A 20,000-nucleotide genomic window follows, 5' to 3' on the forward strand; every position below is an offset into this window, starting at 1 on the left:
TTTGTATACAAGTAAGAGGACTTTCAAATTAATTCTAAAGGAAACAGGCAGCCCACGCAGTGCAACCAAAATTGAAGTGATGCGCTGTCGCTTGTTCTTGTTTCTGGCCGAAGTCTCTCAATGGAGAGGTTGAAGAATGCATTGGCAAAAAAAAAAACATACTGCTGGGGACATTGATCGAAGATATTGGGTGCCACACATCATCGCCATCAAATTAGCAGCTGAGGTACTCTACGCTTTCACAGTTGACCGACTGGCCGATTGTAAAGCGGATGTTTTCATCGTCTATCCTTGCACTTCACTGAATCCGACTGGTCCTGCTGTGTCGTTAGGCAGTAAATTCTAGGGCATGCACCACTGGAGCACCTCCGACGATACAGTATACCAAGGACATGCAATGAAACAAAGACCGGAAAAGTCAGCATGTTAGCGCGTGAGCGTTAGTCGAAGCCCAGACATTACTTTTTAAAACGGAAAGGGCGTTTGAAAAACCAAGCACTGGCGGTGAACCGAGCGCGGTGTCAAATCCTTCGCTCCGGTTTGAATGTTCTCTCCGTGTTCGGATCACATGCACTCAACTTATACCGGGTTGCAACTGTTGGTTTTCTGCCAAACACTTCAGGGGGAGCTTTGAATTCCCACCCTCACTGTTCCACTTTGGCTGCCACCTTGTAACTCTCGCACGGTACTGTGTTTTCTTTAAAGTTGCTAGCCTCAGCATATTTTGCCACAGTGTTAGAGCTCCTTATACTCTTGGGAATTGGCCGTTGTTTGGTCCATGACCATTATATCTTATTATATCTTAGATGACTTACTCGATGGCGTACTTTGCCTGCCAACATTGTTACAGTGTTGTGTTTAACCTAACAGAACATGCTTGAACGTAGCAGCACCTAAATAGAGGCCAGGGTGTCAACGATCCATTGACAGAGATTTCGAGGAAATTGCATCGCATCCCCGGCCACACCTGTGATTAAACTAACAGCATTTCCCTTTTAAACTCTCTTGCATGGCGCCATTTTCTTCCCACTTTCCGCCCGCCCTCTTTTGCCCGAGAGACTTGGGCTTGGTCCATCTAGCCCATTTCCCGTGTTAATTCATTTGCTCGACTGTCATTTACCAATTACCCTTCTCCGTAGCTGTTACGCTGCTCCTAAGCTTTCGTCCTCTGGCTTTTGTTGCGCTTGTCCTTCATGTTGAGATGCTGACAGTTCCTGTTGAACAGGCTCGCCATGTTTTTTGTAGGCGCCCAGTAGGTGCTACACCGCTGGCCATTATCTTAAGACTGTGTTTGGGTCGGTTCTGGGTTTCATCCCAGAAGTGGGTCTCTCCAAAAGCATCCTTGAGCGAGATGCCAAACCTCCTATCTGCTGCCGGGACACGTGCCAGAGATCTGACTTGTTATCACCATCAGAGAGTGTAAAGATAATTTTCCCAGGGGATAAATAATTATTAAGCATTCCCTACAAAAATAAGTTAGTTCAAGAACACCTTTTCCATGCATTACTACACTACTAAGGAGACATGGGACCCCATGGCCCAATCCAATTAACCAGGCTGTCTAACGCTATTGTTCTTTACCTTAGATGGAGATATTTCATATTCTGTTCAGGGCTACATTGGGCTACGAGGCCATTGGAAAAAATTGCAAGCACCACAGCTTACGGGGCTTACACGAGATAAGCTAAGATGCTGGACATGAGCCATTCGATTGTTATGGCGAGAGCAACCATGCCACGTGACCAATAAAAAAAAAAAAAAACTCCCAAAGCCCAGAGAAAAAAGGAAGGAGCCTTGAGAATGGACACATCAGAGAAAAAACAATTTTCACAAACAGAGGTCATGGAGAATCAGAAATGAAGAACCTGCGGTAGTATTAACCTCTCGTCCAGTCGACAGTACGAAGACAGACGTAGTAGTTGGGTATTACATTACAGGAGAGGGTGGGATTGGCTGAGGCGGTAATATTTCATCCACGTCTCGGGCAGTGGTGCTATTTAAATCTCTCATTAACTCAGACAGAGATCTACTGCATCGTCCTTTGAATAGGGCGACGCTAAATGATCTTTGGGATTTTATGCCAAACCAGGGGCGAGCTTCTGCGCTGGCCAATCCCGCCTCCTTTACTGACATTTGACTCTTCATCACATTTTGTGTGTGTGTGTGTGTATGTGTGTGTGTGTTCTATCTGTGTGCACCTTTGCTTGTGAATTTGCATGTTTTGATGGCATCCCTGTAAAATCTTGTGTGCGTGCGTGCGTGCGTGCGTGCGTGCGTGCGTGCGTGTGTGTGTGTGTGCATACGTGGGAATGTCAATTGTATGTAATTAAATTAAGAGTGTTTTTCTGACACTCACCCAGGAAAAGGTCAAAGCATTAGCCGGCAACTCACTAAGAGGGAGAGAGAGAGAGAGTTTAGTTGTACGAGGAGCCGGCAGGCATTTATACACCTACCGAAATAATAGTCCATGCTTTGCAGTAGGTCCCTGTCATCCTCATCATCCTCTTTTAGCTACAGTCACTCGCTCTGTTCTCGTTCCCTCCCACACCGCCATGCTGTGCATTTCTCCTCTGCCTCCGCTTTCATGTTTTAAGAGCTACTCTTTCCCCTTTGAGTATGATATTTCCCATCCCTCTTCCCTGTCTTGCTCGCTCGCTCGCTCTCGCTCTCTTCCACCCACCTTCTCCCCTCATTCTGTCGTCTGTTACTCTGTTCTTGGGTTGGTGAGTGGCAGGTGTCTCTGCCAGATGCCATGTTATAGTTGAGAGGCAACCGTGATGGTGGGCTGACAGGCTGGGCGTGTGTGTGTGTGTGTGTGTGTGTGTGTGTGTGTGTGTGTGTTAGCACACATGTACGTATGGTTGTGGAGGGACAGGGACGGAGGGGAGGGGAGTGGGGGGGGGGGGGGGGGGGTGCTGGCGGTTGGGGGGCAGCTTGTGTAATTGAGTTTGGGCTGTGCTTGATGGAGCATTCGGCAAATATCTAACTCGAGGGAGTTTAGAGTAAGAATTTCGGCAAAACAACAAGAGGGAGACAGAAAAAAATACTCAGACCTTCACCGAAGTAAAAGCCCAAATACCCCAACACAAAATGACTCTCATTAAGGTGAAAGTACTGCACTGATCTTTCTACTGAAGTAGAATACGTAGCTGCTCTTAAACGTACTTAAAGTATTAAAAGTACAAGTACTTGTCACATCAGGTAAACATATCAGCGACGGACTTGGCATCAAAAAAAGGCCCTGGCATTTGCAACAGAGAGGCCATATTTTCAAACCCAACACCAACCCCACCCAAATGTGAATATAAAAAGACTGAGATAGCGATTTACCAGATAAAACTGTGATGTAGCAACCTCTGAGGGAACCAGCTACTAGAAGGGCTCCATTAGTCTTCGTCCCTGTGCTCAGGTCAGACGACGGATTTTCCCGTCAGCGGCACCGTAGGTTTCGTTGGTGCATCAGGGTAGGGGACGTCTTGGCGGGGGGTCTGGGGGTTGTCCGCCTGGAAATTTTGAGTGTGAAACACTTAATTTCCTGCATACTGGTGATTTTTTTCTGCATCAATTTATGGTGGAAATGTCTATATTTATGTAAAGAAAGCTTCTTTTCAAAATAACAGCACAACGCGTGCCGTTCATCAGTTTCATCAGCCATGCAGTTTATCAAGAACTCACCACTATTTGAAGTAATCCGTGAAGTCTTCCACAATGCGCCCTATGTCCAAATTCTTCAACCAATGGATGACATGGTCACCCTCCTTAGTCTATCCTGTGCCCTTGTGCGCCTCAGGTAGTTTTTAAGAAGTTTTAGTTTGGAGAATGAGCACTCAGCAGTTGCGACGGTGACGGGAAGAGTCAGAAACTGTTGACAAGTGATTGATGATGACCTACGGATTCTTTGGGCAGTTGTAGATGACGCAGCACGTATCACACTTACATCTGCATGTGTAACATGGGTGTGCAAATAAACAACTACTCATGCAACACAACATTTCAAAATTATTCAATTTATTTACTGGTTTTATTTGAGTCCTACTGAAATTGTTGTCAATTTGCTACCAACTGTGACCGTAATTCCTAGGTGACTTAGCTGGAATATATACAATTGAGGGCACTGATTAAAGCTGTGTTAATGCTTTAAAGATGACATTGTGTCAGCGCTCCAATTAATTATTATGTTAATACTGGTACATGTTACAGGCCCGGCCGCCCAACATGCCAATGGACTGCGCAGTAACCAGGGCCGGACCGGCCCATAGTAGGGCGGCCCTTCTGGCATTTATTCAAATCCCAGATGGCCAATCTGTCGCTGCTTGACAGAGGCTATAATACAGTGTAAAGGATAAAGCTTATGCATATCCTGATTAAAATAAAATGTGAAAATAATATCAATATTGATAAATATATATATATATCCTGATTTAAAAAGTAACAGGACTGAGTAAATGTCAAAAGTTAACAAAATAAACTTAAAGGGGACCTATTATGCGTTTCCTTATTTTTTGTCGTATATATAGTGTCAGACCTTTGGATGTGGGCAAAGTGTTAAATAATGAGGTGAACTAATGACCAAGTAACACACCACACACCCCACAACACATGCACTCATGAGGCGACGGCCACCAACACACACACACGCTTCAAATGGTGCCGGTGAAATGAGTTCTCTGCTTTTCACCCTATTTGTCCTTCCCCCGGGGGGGCAGCCAGGAGCAGTGGGCAGCATACAGCGACGCCCGGGGACCAATTACAAATGTCCATCGCTGGTCAGACGACGATGTTCTGTGTTTTTGGTGGGGGTCATTTTTGCTGTGAGGCAGCAGTGCAACGCGTTGTGCCACCGTACCCACTGTACCCACCATACCCATGGTCATCTGCTCCATCCCATCCTCTGTGCAACATTTAAATGAGGCCTTGTAGATCAAATAATAATAATAATAATAATAATAATAATAATAATTGATCTAATATGAGTGAAGATTCAGCAACTGGATTGCTTATTTCTCGCCTTTAATTTGATAAGAAACAGATTTTGGTGGACTGATAAGGTGAAATAAGTGAAAGTTTACAGACTTAATACAACGGAACCCGGAAGTAAAGCTCAAACCCAATTGGCTCACAGAACTAGGGGCCTCAGGAGGATAGCGACACACACTGAGAATAGGATGGGTTTAGAGGAATGTTAGAATGGTTAGAATGCATAATCTGAGTGGTATTTTCAGCAAACAAAATCCAAAATATGTTTTGGGGACTTTTGAGACCTATATTAACTTGTGTAAAAAGGTGCATAATATGTCCCCTTTAAGTAAGTACAGATACTTGAAAAATGTACTTCAGTATAGTAACAAAGTACTTATACTTTTCCATACTTACCTATACTGGACACGGGAAATGAAGCATATGGTATGGGCAAAAAATTACACCTCAATATCAATTTAGGTATGAATGGTATAGATACATATATGGCCTATATCAAGGAACCACCGTCCTCCACAAGCATCCCTTGACTACTGCTTGTTATGTGGGGAAGTTGATTTGTTGTGGGTATTATTAATCTGCTGACACCAACATTTAGACTTATACAGTGGATAAAGTCTGTGTATTAACTTGGATTGTTTTCTGCTGTATCTATAACTGGATGAGATGTGGTTGGCAAACTTCTATGATGCTGCAAACTTCCATCGATAATATTGTAACATCCAGGTCCCTGATTTCCCTAATAAAACCATAAGCAAGGCATTGTGGGGCAGCAGTGCTCTAATCGCATTATCAGTTAGTGATATGTTCCGTCTCGCTCCTATAAGGCTGTTCCGAAAACGGCTTTTTCTGTCAAAATGACCCCCTCCCCCCAGCACCCAGACTTTGTTCCCACAGCTATGTCCACATGCACGGTAATATCAGAGAATTTACTGATTTTCTATGTTCCATTTTCGTTCTACTTTTTGAGCTATTTTGCTTCAACAGACTGGGCTTCAGGTGCTTTTAGAAACAACAGGCTTTCTCTCAGGGAATGGTTTTATAATTGCTGTGATTTAAAAGGTCTTGGCTGCCCGAGAAAGAAATGAAATAAGTGAAAGAAAGGCAGTTGAAATACAGGAGCTGCCTTTTAATAAATATATGAAGAATGACCAAAAGGATTCATGTGAAGTGTTATCTAACCGGGACTTTGGGTTAGAAAGAAACAAGAAAGGAAGGAAGGGAAAAGTTAACTCTGTGGTTCTCTAGGAAGGGTTTAGTGCTGCTGCCTCGGGGAGAGGATGATGACAGAGTCTATTAGAATTAACACAAATCTTCTTGTTTTGACAATTCTTAGAAATGAGGACAGTATTTAAGGACTGCTTCGGTGTGATCAATCACCACCTGATATTACATCACACGGTCTGTGGAGATGTAACGGTGACTCATGGTTGGCGTTGGCCAGAATGCATCATTTAGCTGCATCCTTTTAATCCTTTTTGTAGTAATGATGTGGAGCTAGTTCTGTCAGACAACTTGACAGCGCCACACACTCCCACGCGCTTATATGCCGGCCTATGAGCTGCCCTGCCTGCTTTGCTGCCTGCTTGCTTGCTACATTGGGCTCTACTCTTCTATCCAATGGGGGGATTCGAGCTCATCCTTCCCATATTTCTAGTTAATTTCAAGTAGAGCCCAGAAACCAAACTCAAATGATGCAAAATGAATAAAAATAATTTAAAAGTAAATCTAAGAGTTTATGTACTGTGTACTTTGAAATACTTTTTATAAGTTGCTACTTTTTTAGGAAAATTTGAATCACTATTTATTAATTAATAGTTTGTCTAGTTGTATTTGTTATTTTGTCAGGGTTTTTTCTCTTCCTTTTTGCTTTTTTTTGCACCTTTTTGTTTAAAGAATTAACCTTGTCTCCATCTTTGCAGCTAACAACTACAAGCTATTAAGTGTGATCAAATAATGTAATTAGACTTATCGCTTTATTTATATTGAATTGTAATTTCAACCCTCACACAATCAACAAAATTCAGTGCCACGCCATTGTTCCGGCGGCCCATTGTTCCGAAATCCCAACAGTCCGGAAAATGTATTGGACACGGACGACACCCTAATCCTGACCCGGAACTTAACAATCAGTAACCTCATACCTAAACTGAACCATCTTGGTTATGTGGAAGGCTCTGTCCACAGATACAGGTTCAGGGAGGGAGACAGAGTCTTTCTGGCAGCGAGGTGCCGACACGGCAGGGTTTTTATTATAATCAAACAACAAAAAGGCTCGCCGGCCAAACATGAACGTAAAATATAAATCAGATTGCTCAGTGCGTGTCAGTGTCCGTTCCGCGATCTGGTCCGCAGGCTCTTGGCTCCACATCCTCACTGCAAGATAAACACATAAGGACACATAAGAAAACCCAGCCGACTCGGACCAGTCAGCGCCGCCGGGCTGATCGCGCCGAATCAGAACAGCTGTGCTGGCGCGAGAGAAAGCCAGTGCTGCAGCCCGCAGTACCCGGCTTCTTACCAAAAGGTAATTAAAAAACTTAATTAAACAAATTGAATAGGAGAAGTTATCCGCCCACTGAAAATATGTTAGATATGAATAAGAATATCAAAAAATGCAACTAAATCCTTAGAAACTTTAGGTGCCATTGTGTGCCCGAACATACCGTAAGCGTGACCGTGCGGTTGATCAGTTCAAAAAGGGAATAAATTACCTCCCGATTTGGCACATACTAACTAGGGGGTCATTCCACTTGATGAGACACTATTCAAGACTTGGAGGGAGGTTTAAGTAAATGTAAAATACATTTTCAGTACCCACAACAAAGATAAAAGGTAGTTTGTTATATAAAATATGCAATGCTGTAACGATTGTAAATTTGAATCAACTTGTACCATGGAGGGACATCTCAGCTGCACGGTTGAGTTAAGCGTCTTCTACAATAAACACACAATTCTACAAACATTAATTTTGGTCAGTGATGGGTAATTGGAAAAAAAAAGTTCAACTTCAATGAAGAGGCATGGAATCTTTGGAAGACGTTGAATAAATTACCTTGAATGCTGAATTTCTACGCAAGGGGGCGGATCTAAGCCGGTTTTGGCCGCAGCATGGTTAAACTGGTGCACAAATGCACAACTCGTTATTAAGGGAAGAACAAGTAGCCAAAAAAGAGAAATAACTCCCGAAACTCTCCAACATCTAACGCAGAGGGTGGAAGGTCCGCACCGGCGGACAGAGCTAAAAGGAGTGTTGGACGAGGGAGGCGGTAGACGTTGATATAAAACGACTCAGACGAAGATCAAAGAGGAGAGCGAGTTGTGACATTAAAAAAAAGGCAGTTTTAAGATACGGATTAATCTCGGAGGAACTGTTGCCAGGAAATGTCACGTGCCATCGCATGGGCCAGGCCAGCGTTTAAATGATAACCAGATTAATTTAAACGATAACTGCATTAATTTCAGAGTGGCAATTGGAGGGATTTCCTCCAATTGGCGTAGCACATCCAACTGTGGAGGAAGTTCATGTTGGAATCAAGAATAAATTCAGGCTCGATGATTGGAATTTGTTAATATCAGATTATTTTTGATGGACTGCTAGGTTCTGATTTGAATGCCATATTGTCTTTGCCTTTGCCAAAAATTATATTCCATTTACATACATACATCTGCAGAACCCTGCAACAATTATATTAGCCTATAACAGGTTCTAGATACTAAAGTAAGTAAATTAATCAAATTACAGTATAAATGATAGATAGACAGACAGATAGATAGATAGATAGATAGATAGATAGATAGATAGATAGATAGATAGATAGATAGATAGATAGATAGATTTCATTATCATCATCATCATCATCATCATCATCATCATCATCATCAAAATTGCACTGTCACAGCAAAAGCTTACATCAAAAAATAGGCAATAATAAAAAATGCATTAGAATCAAGCATATTAAGAAAATATGGAAAATGTTGGAATATACACTGTAGACTGTACACAATAAAATATGGCAATATACACTAAACCTCATAATAAACAACAAAATCCTATCTAAAAAATTATAGACAAACAATTTAAAAAAATGATTAAATATAGCTGCAGGCAGTAATACACAGGGTCCACGTTATGGTGTGAAGTGTGTGACCCCGTCATGTCATGATTTTTTTGGTTGTTGGTTTGTTTTTTAACTTGTGCTGTCAGCATGCTGGGCATACAACACAGAGTATCTGTGCCATCTAGGACAGAGTTAGGCTACAAGTAGAGTTCAACTTCTCAACCTGCAATGCAACTCTTTATGCATTCTTTAATCATCAAGAACTGCTGCAACAACTCTGTCCTGTGGGCAACCTGTGAGATGACCGGAGCACACCTTTTGTTACACAGAACCACCACCAATCCCTCTCTTTGAAGAATCATCTTACCATGTTTTGGTCTATAAACAACTAATCATCATTACTAGCCCAAAAACAGAGAATCTCCAAGGGTGAGACGAATAAACATAAAACCAAAAAACAACATGTACATGGAAAAACATAAACAAAGAAACATCAGACAACAACATGTATCGACAAAACAGAGTTAATTAAGTCCAGGAAAACTGGAACAGTAATGGGGCACGTGGTTGTCTTCGTGTGATACCTATCACAGTAAATTGAGGGAGAAAAGGAGAGAGATGTAACCAGGAGGGTGTTCAGAGGTGTGTTCAAAGCAGGTGCTGGTGGTTTGTGTGTGCCTGGGAAGAGTATCTGTGTGTGTGTGTGTGTGTGTGTGTGTGTGTGTGTGTGTGTGTGTGTGTGTGTGTGTGTGTGTGTGTGTGTGTGTGTGTGTGTGTGTGTGTGTGTGTGTGTGTGTGTGTGTGATGTGTTCACGAGTGCAGTGGACTTGTCCCAATTAATTCCTCGAAGCGCACACATACAACCCAGCCCCAGGAGGCATATCGCCGCACTCGCAGATGCAGAACCCAGGCTTAAAGTCGAGGCTCGCCATAACGCAACCAGCCAGATGCCTCACCCTGCCGTCAGCCGGAGCGCGGTCTCAGTGTAGGTGACTCGGAATTAGCCACCCAGCAGAAATTGTTCCTCTATGGACACGCCATTGCACAGTACTGCGGTGTACATCTACTTTTCCAAGTACTCATGCAGTACAGACATTGGCCTGTGCCTCCTGTTATTGTAACAGGAGGCACAATTGAGCGTTCATGTTGAAGGTGTTTTGTTTCCCCCCACACGACGGACATATATGCTTATCTGTTGAAGCCACTGAGCTTATTTGAACGACTGCTTCCAACAATCCCTCCTCTTGGAGGGCACATGAGTCACATTGTCTGGGACAGACGCCTCTGACATAGACAGAATTTCCGTGTTCTTCGTACATGTGAGATATACAGTGTTACCCTGGGGTGGGGTTGTTAGGGTCTTTATTGTGTGTGATTGGACACCTTTCACTTATTTAATCTGGATTTCCCAGAGACCAAGCTTCATTGACATTGTGTTTTCAGAAATGGAGCATTCTTTGCAATTTGATGTCCTTTCCATGAGCTTGCACCATTTTGGGTCCTACAGCCACCTTTATGACTATGAAATGGATTTCACCAACCTGAACAAGGAAACAATAGTATTTGTAGCAAGTATTGAGAGGAGTAGGGCCTCAACTATGACTAATTCTATTCTTTATGGAAATGGGAAAATACAAGGAAGCCGATTGATGACAGTGTACAGTATAACATACAGTTGTTTGTGGTGGGAGGACGGCAACGTCCATCAACATCAGTTTTAGTTTTAGTAGTGAACTTGGGGTTGTAGGCTTAAAGGTCAACTAAGTTGATTCCACAGTCAAATAGCCTGTTACGATCACCTCTCAGAAATTGGAGACTTCAAAGCAAACAAAAAATATAAGTAAACACAAAGTGTAATAAAGTAACCTGTCACTGCGTAATTCTGTATGGTTCTTGTTACAACTAACTACAATTCAGGAAGACTGTAAAAATATACATATCTAGAAATTCTGAAGGTGATGTTTTCTTTGATTGTTGTTTTCTATAACTCACCCTGGTGTGTGTCGGATTACTAACAAATTAATAAAATAAAAAGAGGATGTTACATGAGCCTCGTTACAAACGCCTGCTACCTCATACCTCCATAAGCATTAGGTATTGTGCTAGTATGGTAATGTAAAGAAAGATTAAGGGTGATACTGCTACATAACATAAACTGTAACGCTCTCATATAAACAAGAAGCAATAGGTGTATTTGCTTGGACACTTGGAAACATTTCCCAGCTTGACCAATGTTTGCTGGCTGGCTGATGGTGAGAACTTGCTTTGTATGTCCAAAGAGAAGGGTTAGGGTTAGGGTTAGGGTTAGGGTTAGGGTTAGGGTCAGGGTCAGGGTTAGGGTTAGGCATGGTGAAATTCTTCAGGGGAAGTTTGGATGGAGAAGTTGGGTGCTCTGCCATACTATATGATGCTTTGCAAGAAGCCTGCAACAGTGTCATACAGTATGCTGCACTTTGTGTAATGCAATTGTCTTCTGTTAATATTTTAATTGAATATGAATAGTAATGAAGTAAAACCTGTCACCGCGTAATTTCCTATGATTTCTGTTATAACTAATTACAATTCAGGAAGACTGTAAACTACATTATCCATGTTCCAAACACAACACCTATCTTGTGTTTAATGGCTGTTATTGCTGCACTTCTGCGCATGTACAGTCCATCAGAGTTATATATTCCTTGACTTAAAGTCTAATTGAATAGTCCAGTGAGCAGATTAAATATCTGAAGTATTTCCAAATGGCAGATTTAATGTCAAGCAATCGTTACGGCCCGCCATTTTGCACATGGGCGAAGTGATTACAGGTAACCAGTGATGCCATGAGATGCTGCGTGTCTGTAACCAATCAGAGGTCTGCAGTGCTATCTCGTGACCGTTGCAGAGATGAGAAATGCAGCATTTTGTACTAACTTCTCCTGCAAAAATGGACAGATTTGCATCAAACTTGGAGGAAGGCATTTTTGAACTGCCCCGAATTCAAATTTTATTCATCATGTCTGTGTGTACGTTGAATCCATGACATCCACAGACTACTGATGTGAATTTTTCATGAACAAAAAGACCCCTTCGAACCCTATTTAACCCTACCCCAGTTACCCTAACCCTAACCCTGATCCTACTGATTCAAAATAAATAAACCGGAAGTATTTGGCCATATACAATATCTACTTAAATAAAGGCAGCAGAATGATGAGAAAACGAATTGGGTATGTACAATAAACCTAATGACAAAACATTAAATATAAGCCAAATAAAGTGTATACAGAATGGCAATAAACCTCAAACATTAAATTATTACATTAGAGATAAATTGGTTTTTCAGGTAATTTGAGATCAACTTTTTTGTTTCCTCACATCCAATGTCATTGATTTATCTCTTGATTAAGAAACATCATTATTATTTTCAAGGACGTTTGGTCATTTATATATGTAAACACACTGTGTATACAGATGTGGAACGTCAATGTGAGTACTCTGTGACAGTTCCCCTGCCACACACCACCCAAGTAGCTTTTCCCGGGCTCTACGACACGGAGACACAGGCAATGATGTTGAAGACAAACCCCTTTATTGAAGTTGGAGATGGAACGTTGTCATGGCAAAGGCTCCCTCCCATGTGTGTGTGGGGATGGGTGATTTGACCGGTGCGCATCCATTGCTCTGATGAGCAACAGGTGCACAGCCACCCCTGATCCTGGGCCCAATTAACTAGACCCAAAACAGGTGTGGCTGCTTAAAATAACACTCCCACGCCACATACCCCTACTTTTATTACATTGTTCTACTTGTGTCCCGATACGATAATATTGTGATTCTTTATGTTTTGCAATACACCAAATTTTGTGAAGCAATACTGCAACATGTTCTGATACATTTTTAATTTCTTAAAATCTTTTAATTTGAATGTTTAATTTCTTTCATTTGACTGCATTAAAAAGTTTAAAACCCATCTTTTTTTCTCCGTTTTGGTCTTGCGTCCACGCGGAGCTTCTTAAAAATTAGGTCAGGACATTACATGTGTGAGGAACCTAGAAGTGACGGCCGACGACCAGTTTGTTTACGTGTGGTCAGTATTGTTCAGTTTAACCCCATATTTACAGGTAATTAAATTAATTTGCAATGTCTCCATTAAAAGTTCAAAAGCCCCTTCAGCTTTAGGAATCGATCGATACACAATACTATTCAGTATTGTGTATGAATATTATGATCGCTGACGGCACGGTTTTCGCTGCTCTAACGCCTGAATTGATCTCCAGGGATTAATAAATCGTTACGTTTGTCCTCAGATTTCCTCTGTTTGTCTCTTGATTTAGACGTGTTGAGAACCTTGAATGACTTACTGTAAGATGTAAACTGCATTACGATCACACCGCTTCTTCGCGCTTGTAAACAAAGCAGGTTCGCAGGTCTGCAGGTTTCCTGCACATGCACTGCACACTTTTTTGAAAACACTGTGAAAACGCCAGTGCAGACCGAAAACGCTTTGACACGAAAATGGAATAAAAAAAAAATGTATCCCCACTAGTGTGGACATGGCCGTCATCTCACAGCTCTAAAAGTACATAAAAAAAATTCTACCGATTCTTGGCATCTTTTGAAAAATATCACGATACTATGCTGTATCGATTTTTCTCCCATGATCCTCTCCTACCCCCCCCCCCCCCCCCCCCCCACACACACACACATATACATACAGAAATGGTGTGATGCACATGGACACAAATAGATCCCCCTCCAAACGTACTATGCATGGAGTAGAAAGCTGCAGATTCCGAGCAAATTAGCAGATGACTGTATATTACTGTAGCAGTGTGTAGGACGGAACAAGGCGAGCAACACCAACCAGGAGTGATAAGCAAGGCAACATGCAGGACGTGGCAAAGTGTTCCGTAAGTTCTTCCAAGAGAAAACGAGGCACAGAAGCACAGGAGAAAGGGCAACAGCAGATGGTCAGATAGAGGATGATATAAGTGACACAAGTCCATTGGCATGGCCGCAAAGCAGATAGCTGGAAGAAGATAAGGAGAAAGAGGGGAAAGGAGAAGAAACAGAACGCTGGCATGCAGAGAAGACAAAGAGCTTCCGACACGCTGGTTGTTTGTTTGTTTTTCTTTTTATCCTGCATGAGCCGAGAAGTTGATGGAAAGGTCAGCCTTGTCTAATAAGAGAGACACTGCTCCCACGGGTTTCGGCACAAATGTCACATACATGTGCATGCACACACGCACACGCACACACACACACGCGCGTGTGCGCGCACATTCACACTCATTGAATTCCATTTTACACTCATCCCTGTCTAGTCCCTGGATGACATATCCGGACACGCTCTGTGCAATGCACCACTGTGGCCTCGTGAACTTGACATATTTCTTTTACACACACACACACACACACACACATATACACACACACACACACACACACACACACACACACACACACACACACACACACACACACACACACACACACACACACACACCAGACACACACACACACACACACACACACACACACAAAGAGAGTCCGTGATAGGTGAACTGTATGTAAGATATGCAGACATGAAATTCTACAATTTGGCACTTGTATTTGATTTCTCTCTCTCTCATACGTTTAAGGTTCGGAAAATGTGAAAACGTCCAGGGGTGTAAAGCGAGGTGTTTCAGAATGGATGCCAACAGATTAACATCGCGCTTGCACAAGCGAGCTGGCTCGTTTGATAAATGCATTTCATTCTCATCGTTCTTCTCTTTCCACGTTTCTTCCCCTCTCTTCTCCCCTCATTTCCAACCCTCTTGCCACCCACCCTCCTTGCCCGACACTCCTTCTCCTGCTCTCTCCCCTCAGGTTGGGGCGGGGTGGAGCTTCTGCTGGTGTTGTGTGGCTTGGATCTGTCGCTGCCCTGCCCGCGCCACTGCATCTGCTACAGTTCCCCCAGCACCGTCTCCTGCCAGGCCCACAACTTCCATGCCGTGCCTGAGGGGATCCCCGCCCAGAGCGAGCGCGTCTTCCTGCAGAACAACAAGATCCAGCGCCTGCTCCGTGGCCACTTCTCTCCCACCACCGCCATGCTGTGGCTGTATTCTAACAACATCTCCTACATACAGCCCTCCACGTTCCACGGCTTCGACCGCCTGGAGGAGCTTGACCTCGGGGACAATCGCTACCTGGGGGCCCTGGCGTCAGATACCTTCCATGGTCTTGGCCGCCTACATGCCCTGCACCTCTACCACTGTGGCCTGATCAGCCTTCCTGCGGGGATTTTTGATGGGCTAAATAATCTCCAGTATCTCTATCTACAGGTATGTGATTTCAACCTCCTTATGCCTTCATACAATTTTTGAGGCCGGTCAAGTGAAAACTGTCATCCTGGAGTGCAGGGTAAAAATTGTAAGTCATTCTTTAGACTATCCTCTGAGGTAACTTTCCTACTGTGCACCACAGTAGGAGACGGACAGGGATGTTATTACCTTATATGGGGACGGGACGTCTGGATACAATTTCACACTTCTTTGACATGGACAAAAACTTTCACTGCTTCACTGCTTCTGCATCATGCGAGACAAGTGAATCGGTAAATATCGATAGTGCATGATGAGCTAAGTTTGAAAGGGGCTGTTATCACACCGTTTAGGAATGACGATGTCAGAGCTTGCAAAAGCTGCTTGGCAATCTATGAATGGTGAGACAATAAAAATGACTGACAATAAATTGAAGAATCATATATTTTGTTCCTCCTTTTGGCAGATAGTCCATACTGCATCAATATTAACTATTCTAGTTAACAATCATCTGATAAACTGTAATAGCGCTTTGTGCAAGCAGCCCTTTCCCCAAAAGTAATACAGATGCATGTAAGGTATGATTATGAGTGTATACTTACTTTTTTTTTGTCTCCTGACCAAAGCATTCATGAGGAGGGCTTCAGCGTGTGAAATTCTGTCGTCGTTTGTAATATTAATGTATGAATATATGAATATGTAGGGGGATTACAATTTTCATCTGATGCAACTGTGTGTATAAATGATGCAGAGCTAGTTCTGTCAGACAACTCAATTTCTCCCAGACACCAAATTGAAATTATGTTAAATAAATAAAGATAATTCTAAAGTGAATGTAAGAGTTGTCTGTCAGAAAAGGCATTACAGGTACTCCTCACTTAACCACCTACCTGTTTAATACGTTTGCATCACCCTTTATACACTATACACTATATACACTGTATAAACTATATACACAATATGCACTATATATAAGATATATACATTATATACTATATACACTATATATACTACTCGGCCAATTCGCTTAATGTCATGGTCCTAGGCACGGAACTCGGTCATTAAGTGAGGAGCACCTGCATATGAACACAAAGAACAATGAAAGCATAGAAATTAAAATCCACAATAAGATCACGGGGATAAAAGTTTAAATTGCAGTTCAAAACAGGCCGACACACTTAAAACATGGCAGGAATCCAACCCGTACCCAAGTAAGGACTCAAATCCTTACACCCCAAACAATTGCTGAAGGTAATGTACTGCATGGCAGCACCGATTAGTGTTGTTAGGACGAAAGCACAGAAATAGCTAAAAAGAAGCTAAAAACAGATGAAAAGACACTGTACTGATTTATCAAGTCCCTGCGTTTCGAGGAGGACCACAAATCATGTAAAGTCAACTTGTCAGAACCTGAATTATTTCCTTCATTCTGCGTTTATTGTATTACATTTGCTCATGTCGGCTGCTTTCTCTCCCGCCCCAACGATGACCCGACAAGCTTCCCTGATTTCTCTCTCCTATCATATACTGTACGTCCATTTTTTTCTTCTCCTGCTTCCTCAACAGGACAACCAGTTGGAGTTTCTGGAGGATGACCTTTTCATTGATCTGTTGAACCTGAGCCACCTCTTCCTGCATGGTAACCGTCTATGGAGCCTTCGCCAGAACACCTTCCGAGGCCTGGGTGTCCTGGACCGCTTGCTTCTTCACCAGAACCAGATCCAGTGGGTCGATCGCCAGGCCTTCCATGACCTGCGACGCCTCACTACCTTGTACCTGTTCAACAACTCCCTGACCGAGCTGTCCGGGGCGTGCCTGACTCTACTGCCGGCTCTCGAGTACCTGCGACTCAACGACAACCCCTGGGAATGTGACTGCAAGGCTTTGTCATTGTGGGACTGGCTGCGGCGGTTCAGAGGTTCCACCTCGTCATTGGCATGTGTGTCGCCTTCAGAGCTGGCCGGTAAGGACCTGAAAACACTGGGGAAAGAGGAGCTGCCCAGCTGCTTGTCAGGAGAGGGCCGGGGAGGCGGCGCAGCGGGCGGTGGGGTGGAGCAGGGAGAGTCCTTGAACCACCTGAACCGTCACCGGAACCACCACAACCACCACCAACGGCCATACCTGCCCCACGGGGACCAGTACAGCCTGCCCTCGCCCTCCCCGCTGCCCCGGCCAGCCAAAGGGGGCCGCAGAAACTGCACCCGCAGGGGCCGCAAGGGCAAAGGGGGGGTGAACGAGGTGCAAGTACTAAGGGAGGGGATGGAGAAAGACTACACTCCAGACGGGGGAAAATATGACCCCTCTCTTCCCCCAAGGAGGAAGAACAAGTGCATCCCAAGAACTTCTGTCGGCCCACCGAGTGGTGTCCAGAGAGTAAATAACACGGCAGTGTCCCACTTTGCAGGAGCTCTACCCTGCTTCTCATTGGCTCTGCTTCTGTCACTCACCTCTTTGCTCCTACGCTGAGACGGACAGCTTGCTATGCCTCCTGTGGACTCTCTCTTCGGACTCTTTAACCCTGCCCTCGCCGCCAGACTGAGGCATGTGTTTATAGCTGTGTATGTTCATGACCGTTTGTTAAGACCATTATCAATATCCGGTGTTGAAAAATATCCCTTAGGTTTAAAAAAAAAACAGTGATGAACTTCAGGAGAAACACGCGCATCAGGTAAAATTAATTGGCCTTTTGGTTTCTGTGGGTTTAACCGAATGAAATGAAATGGAAGAAAAGGCTTTTAATTTCACAGCACACCCCACTGGAAAAGATGGCATAAATGAGTCATTAAATCAATGTATTTACTTCCCACACCACCCTCACTCCATAACCTGACATAAAAACAAATTCTCAAAGCTTCATTTAATTTTGAGAAAATACACGGTGATATACATGGTGAAACTGTTCAAGGCTCAGTTATCATATTTAGCCATCGATAGATCCTGCTTCTGGAGTGGGAGAAAAAACCACGCCGCTGTCATATTACCTTACAAAACACTGCAAAGACAGGGACCATTAAGTTTATTAGTCGTGTAGAGTATTAGCAGCAACTATTTATCAACTACTTTTCTACTTTGTTTCCATTTCTTATAGCAGGCTCAGCCTGCTTCAAACCGTACATGCTGTCTTGGCTTTTAGTCGGTACCGTGAAACAAATCATTAATTTGTGATAGTGTGTATAACTGGCAATATGTTAAGAGAGACCTGTTCTTGCACCACATCCATCTGAAAGCCATGAAGAGCGGAGTCAGTGGATGGGTGACCGACTGACTGACTGAAGGGGGAGTTTTGTGCCTGTGTTTGTGCAATAATACTGTATGTACTTGTATGTGTTGTGTGTGGTCCGTGGCCACAGTGGTCAGTAAAGCCATGCCGGTAGACAGGAGTTACTGTACATAGTGCGAGTGCCTAGGGAAAGCTATGGGCAAGCCAATCAGGATACACTTAAACATACAAATAAGGTTTTGCCCACTCCTCAACCTCATCGGGTATGTTACAGAGGCCTCAGTAACCTAAGGTCAGTCAAAATAAGCTTGAATGAAGTGTGGTTGGAGTCTGGTCCACAAACACTATTCATTCGAGAAATTCTTATGCACTTTTGTCTGTACCGACGTGGAGACCAGTGGGTAAAGAAAGTAAATCTTTTTGGGCTGAGACAGACAATATGGTGTTTATCATCCGGAAATCGAAAATCCCAAAGGTTTAAGGCACTCGCCAAACATGGTAATATGGGACTTAGCTGGCGTCTTCAGTCAGGGTGCCAACACGGCATCACAATCTAACCTGCCGTGACCGTTATATCAGTCGCTAACGAGACAAAAAGGAAAAATGAAAGGAGGATTTCAGGATCTGGGACATTGAGGATCTGCCATCCCTGATTGGGGGGGATTATAATGCTGCTAATTTGGGGGGGGGGGGGGTGGGGGGGTGCAAGCCTGTAGATCCTTCAAGGAGAATGAATCCCAGCAGAGACAGAGGGAACTGAAGGACGCTTGCCCCGGAACGGACTGTGAAAATTGCTGCGGACCCCCACCAAACGCTGTTCTCGCCTCACAGCCGACCATCCACCCCCCTATACCCTGCACCTCCCACCTGGGTAGACCGGAGCTCTCAACGACGGCCAAGAGCACTTAGACGCCAAACCACTCATCGTAAGGTCCTCACGTGGTTGATTTTCCTATGGGTGAGTCATTGGATCAGTTCAGATGGTCGTCTGGGTGTTCACGGGAGGCGGGTAGTTTGACTCTGTTAGCTGAAAAGTTGAAATGTCTGAAAACAGGTGTTGAGATCGGGTCGCCCGGCAACAACACCGGGGGGGTTTCAAAGGCTGCGGCGGTGTCGGACGATGTGCATCCCCGACGTCGAGGATAAACTTCAGCGTCAACCGCTGTCGTTGCGCTGAGGTGTAGGATTGGCGCCCCCCGCTGGCGACCTTGTCCGTGAACCGCTGTGAAACCAGAGATGATGTAAATTGACTTTGTGTCCTGTTTCTTCGTTCCTGTGAGGGTGACTTTTGTATCAAAAAAACAAACAAACAAAAAAAAATGAAACAAAGCGAAAAAAACAAAGAGAGAAACAGTCTTGTTTCCTGTCGTTTCCCTTCCTTCAGTTCCTGCAGAAACCAAGGAGTTGGAGCTGCGATTTAGTTCGTTTTTCTTTGATTTATATATATATATGTATATA

General features: G+C 43.7%; 1 protein-coding gene across 1 annotated transcript in view; it reads left to right on the forward strand.

Moving 5' to 3' along the window:
• rtn4rl1a (reticulon 4 receptor-like 1a) overlaps positions 1 to 17,788 on the forward strand; it is a gene marked incomplete at both ends in the record, with an annotated part of 31,415 nt that extends 13,627 nt beyond the window's left edge. Inside the window, 2 exons of the mRNA XM_080013476.1 lie at positions 14,889 to 15,343; positions 16,889 to 17,788. Of these exons, the coding sequence (XP_079869602.1) occupies positions 14,889 to 15,343; positions 16,889 to 17,788 (1,355 nt within the window). The remainder of the gene's footprint in view (positions 1 to 14,888; positions 15,344 to 16,888) is intronic.
• Between the last annotated feature and the right edge of the window lie 2,212 nt (positions 17,789 to 20,000).

Source organism: Zeus faber (assembly GCF_960531495.2).
Source record: "Zeus faber genome assembly, chromosome: 14".
Classification (NCBI taxonomy): domain Eukaryota; kingdom Metazoa; phylum Chordata; class Actinopteri; order Zeiformes; family Zeidae; genus Zeus; species Zeus faber.